Here is a 2,285-nt window from a genome sequence, read left to right on the forward strand (position 1 = left end):
TTTCTGAAAAGGAATTCCTTCTGAAAATGAGCTAGCTTTGTCCCGCTTTCCTGCTCCAATCCTTGTCACAGGCACGCACCTGGCGATCCCTTGCCTTGCACCTCCGCTGCGGCGATCCCTTGCTGACATTCCGCACGTCGGCACCGACGCGACTAGCCCGGCTTTTACCTATTTTCGGGCCCTTTCCGCTTTATTCGGGATACGCTTTTGCCTCGGAAATCCGTCGACCTCGATCGAGATCGATTCGCGCGTGTGATGCCGACTAGTCGATCGATCTCGATCTCTCTCGATCGAACCAGCATCAAACGGTAAAGGGTAAAGCGCCGCCGCCGCACTGCGCAACTGTAAACATTCGCCGGTGACCGGACCGAGGCGTGCACAGCGGGGCCGCAGCTAGCTGGCCGCCGTAGCTAGCGTTCCGTGTTCACCGGACCGGAGGCGCTCGCGACAAAACCGCTCGCCGCTCTCACGGCGAGCCAACCAATAATCCTCGGCGCCGTAGGTCACGTGAATTTGCTGTAGCGGTTCACCATAGCTCGAGGACAAACGCTGGTAGCAGTGCAAGTAACGGCTAGTAGTAGCTAGCTAGCTCTGCACTGTGATCGCCGAGGCGCTGGAGCGGACGGTAGCAAAGCACGACAGCACGTACGTGCTGGGGCGTCCACGTTGCTTGGCGCTTTGTCGCCTTTTTCCTTTGAGGCGCACACTTGCTCTGACTGCCGCGCGCATCGGTGTGTGTGACCACCCGATGGCATTGGCATCGCTTGTGCGTGCGGCCCGTGCCTCTATATAAGGCAGGTCCCCGGGCTGGGCTGCTCACACACACCACACCAGCTATATCCCTCCCTCCCCCAACACCCTGACATCCGAGCTCTAGTCGGTCGATCCATGGAGGCTTCACGCAGGCTCCTCTCGGCGGCGCTCCTCCTCGTGCTGCTGCTCGCCGCCACAGGTACGTAGACGTACGCATAGCAGCGGTGCCGTCTGCCGTGAGCTGTGTGGCACTTGGTTTGGTTCTGAACTTGTGAAGTTCTGATCTGAGTGGCGTTGCAGGGGAGCTGGGAGGGCCGGTGATGGTGGCGGAGGCGCGGACGTGCGAGTCGAGGAGCCACAGGTTCAGGGGGCCCTGCGTGCGCAGGTCCAACTGCGCCAACGTCTGCAAGACCGAGGGCTTCCCCGACGGCAAGTGCCGCGGATTCCGACGCCGCTGCTTCTGCACCACCCACTGCCACCATTAACAAGCCTCCCTCCTCCGGGTGATGCCTTCTTCCGCCTCGGCCTTCAGGGTGGCCTTTCTGCAAGCGTCCGTGCGTGTGCGTGTCCATGAATAAATCTCAGCTTGTCTCGGCAAGCTGGGTGCGAGTCCCTTGTTTGTTTTTTGTATGATTATTACCAGTGTGCATGCGTTGTTGTTTCTTGTTGGGTTTATGGGATTATCCCGGCCGGTCAATCCTTCTCTCATGTAGTAAGATTTTATTTTGGGCAAATCATGAATGTTGTATGCTTGTTCTCTCAGGCACTCACCCGCTCTGTATACAATTGGACATGCATGTCACATGGTACCTGTAGGTGTTGTGTGCATACTACACTTCCGTGTGATCGCGCCATGTGCAGTGGCAGCTTTTTTTTTGAGACAAATGTGCAGTGGCAGCTGACACCCGGCGTTACGCATGCGCAAGGACCGCTGCTAGACCTGAGCATTTCTTGGGCCGGGCTTTAAAAAGCCCAGCCCCGCAAATCTAATCCTGAGCCATGCCCGGTCCAGAATAAACGAACACTAATCCTCAAAAACATAAAATAAAAAAATAAACGAACACTATTCTATTTTTCTATCCTTTTTCGGGTAATGAATAGTACTTATCTTCTATTGAAATTAATTAATTTTGTCATTTTCAAAATATATTCATATATTAGTATGTTTTAGAATGAAATCATATTTTTAATACTAGCACAAATGTCCGTGCGTTGCAGCGGGAGAGAAAAAACACCACATCACTAACCCAATGACCCATCACGAGACATGACGACATCAACAAACTCCTTGAAATCCTCCACGCTGCCACGAGAGAAACAACATGTAAAGATGTGTTGCGCAAAAAACTTAATCGTGTTAGTATTTCATAAATGTACTACAGGTGCATGCAATTTGAACCACATAAATATCTTCCTAGTTGTGTGTATCTTCGAACGTCTTTGATGGTATTGCTTAGTGATGCCCAATAAATATCATATTATATCAAAAAATGGTAAAGTGCATTTTAGTACAACGCCCTTGTTTTACTATG

At 52.1% G+C, this 2,285-nt stretch overlaps 1 protein-coding gene across 1 annotated transcript; it reads left to right on the top strand.

Annotated features, from left to right (window-relative positions):
• The first annotated feature begins 795 nt into the window (after positions 1-795).
• LOC125506327 (defensin Ec-AMP-D2) lies at positions 796-1,515 on the top strand. Its single transcript, XM_048671170.2, has 2 exons — positions 796-952; positions 1,054-1,515. Exons 1-2 carry the CDS (start codon positions 889-891, stop codon positions 1,236-1,238), a joined length of 249 nt encoding a protein of 82 aa, XP_048527127.1. The 5' UTR covers positions 796-888; the 3' UTR covers positions 1,239-1,515.
• The last annotated feature ends 770 nt before the right edge of the window (positions 1,516-2,285 follow it).

This window comes from Triticum urartu, chromosome 5A, assembly GCF_056163025.1.
Source record: "Triticum urartu cultivar PI428250 chromosome 5A, HENAU_Tu73, whole genome shotgun sequence".
Classification (NCBI taxonomy): Eukaryota; Viridiplantae; Streptophyta; class Magnoliopsida; order Poales; family Poaceae; genus Triticum; species Triticum urartu.

Bases quoted from the DNA above. Each gene is read 5' to 3' on its own strand.
- LOC125506327 (XM_048671170.2), top strand. From the start codon at position 889: ATGGAGGCTTCACGCAGGCTCCTCTCGGCGGCGCTCCTCCTCGTGCTG. The intron at 953-1,053 runs GTACGTAGACGT...GTGGCGTTGCAG, and splicing joins GCTGCTGCTCGCCGCCACAG to GGGAGCTGGGAGGGCCGGTG.